The sequence below is a fragment of the Amphimedon queenslandica genome, unplaced genomic scaffold, assembly GCF_000090795.2.
Source record: "Amphimedon queenslandica unplaced genomic scaffold, v1.1 AMPQUscaffold_10174, whole genome shotgun sequence".
Classification (NCBI taxonomy): Eukaryota; Metazoa; Porifera; class Demospongiae; order Haplosclerida; family Niphatidae; genus Amphimedon; species Amphimedon queenslandica.
In genome coordinates, this window is record NW_003549555.1 from 4,099 (window position 1) to 5,510 (window position 1,412).

General features: G+C 35.3%; 1 protein-coding gene across 1 annotated transcript; it reads left to right on the forward strand.

Annotated features, from left to right (window-relative positions):
• Positions 1-6: 6 nt before the first annotated feature.
• Positions 7-1,384, forward strand: LOC100639003 (kanadaptin-like). Its single transcript, XM_003391229.2, has 6 exons — positions 7-47; positions 305-470; positions 690-812; positions 882-951; positions 1,000-1,142; positions 1,188-1,384. The coding sequence occupies exons 1-6, from the start codon at positions 9-11 to the stop codon at positions 1,358-1,360; spliced, it is 714 nt and encodes a 237-aa protein (XP_003391277.2). The 5' UTR covers positions 7-8; the 3' UTR covers positions 1,361-1,384.
• The last annotated feature ends 28 nt before the right edge of the window (positions 1,385-1,412 follow it).

A 1,412-nucleotide genomic window follows, 5' to 3' on the forward strand; every position in this document is an offset into this window, starting at 1 on the left:
GGCAGGTAATGAAGTTCGGAGGAAGCACGAGGATCTTTGTTTTAGATGTGAGTCCAAGCTTCATGTATTTTGCACAAAACTACATGTACTGTACATTTTGATAGATACATGTATATATTTTTATTAATTTTATATTTGCAGTGTATACATGTAAATGTACATTACGTATGTTTTCATTAATCTTGTCACTTATTTAATCTACACCGTACATGTATTCCTTGCTCATTTTCTTCCCTCACTGTTTACTTTAAATACTCTGTTCCTTCCCTTTTTTATATTTCTCTCTTTCCCTTCCTCATTATAGCAGCCAATGGAGTCAGTACAGGAGGTAATAGAGGCAGAGGCTGAAGCAGAGAGAGAGGACATTATACAGAAACAGAATGAATATCAGGAACTGCTGGCAGTAGCTGAGGCTGAAAAGAGAGAGAGAGAGCAATTTAAGGAATCACTTGGCGCCACATGGGGATTGCGTAAGACTACCGCCACTTGCATATACACGTACATTTACATGTACATGTACATGTACATGTACATGTAGTAACTGTACTTAGTATTGTTATGATGGAGTACACTGTGCAATGATAATTGTTATTCTTTGCTTAAATTATTTAATCGTATGAACTAAAGAAATGATAGATTATTGTACATGTAGTTTTTTCAATGTATTTCATTATGTTTTACTTTCTTAGTGACAGTGGATGATTTTGGTAGCGAGAGAGGAAGGGATCAAGAAGTAGAGATGGACTCAGGCAGGGAAGCTTATTACATTGACGACCCTAAGAAAGCATTGAAGAAATTCTTTGACAGAGAAGGTAGGAGAAATGAGAGAGGGGAAGAATAGAGTAAAAGAAAAATAATGATTTTTTGCTTTTCATTTTTAGGCATTGATTTGGAATACGAAACAGAAGAAACAAATGAACCAAATGGAAAGATTTACACAGTCAGGGTAATGTAAGTCTTGACTATCAATACAACTGTTACATGTATATAAATGTATAGGTTACCCATTGAAGATTTGTCAGGTCAACCAATATATGCTGAAGGATCACAGAAGGGAAATAAGAAAGAAGCTGTTGTCAAGTGTGCCTTGGAAGCTTGCAGACTATTAGATAATGAAGATGTACTCAGAAATCCAATGAGAAGTAAGACTATGTAATGAAGAATAATAAAGGACGTGTTTTTTAAAGGTTATAAGCGGAAGAAAAGAGATTGGGAAGAGAACGACTATTATGACAGTGATGAGGATAACTTCCTTGATAGGACAGGAGATGGTATACACATGCACGTATTGATGTCCTTATGCTATATAGAAAGTCTGAGCCGATTCCGACAGATATATTTAAGTTATGTGCATTTTTAGAAATGAGTCAATTTTTGAAAAATACCCAAGGCTATAGCCCATGGTTTTTCTT

Excerpts from the sequence above, each read along its gene's own strand:
- LOC100639003 (XM_003391229.2), top strand. The coding sequence starts at position 9 with ATGAAGTTCGGAGGAAGCACGAGGATCTTTGTTTTAGAT. Across the intron at positions 48-304 it reads CGAGGATCTTTGTTTTAGAT|CAGCCAATGGAGTCAGTACA; the intron begins GTGAGTCCAAGC and ends TCCTCATTATAG. Across the intron at positions 1,143-1,187 it reads ACTCAGAAATCCAATGAGAA|GTTATAAGCGGAAGAAAAGA; the intron begins GTAAGACTATGT and ends TGTTTTTTAAAG.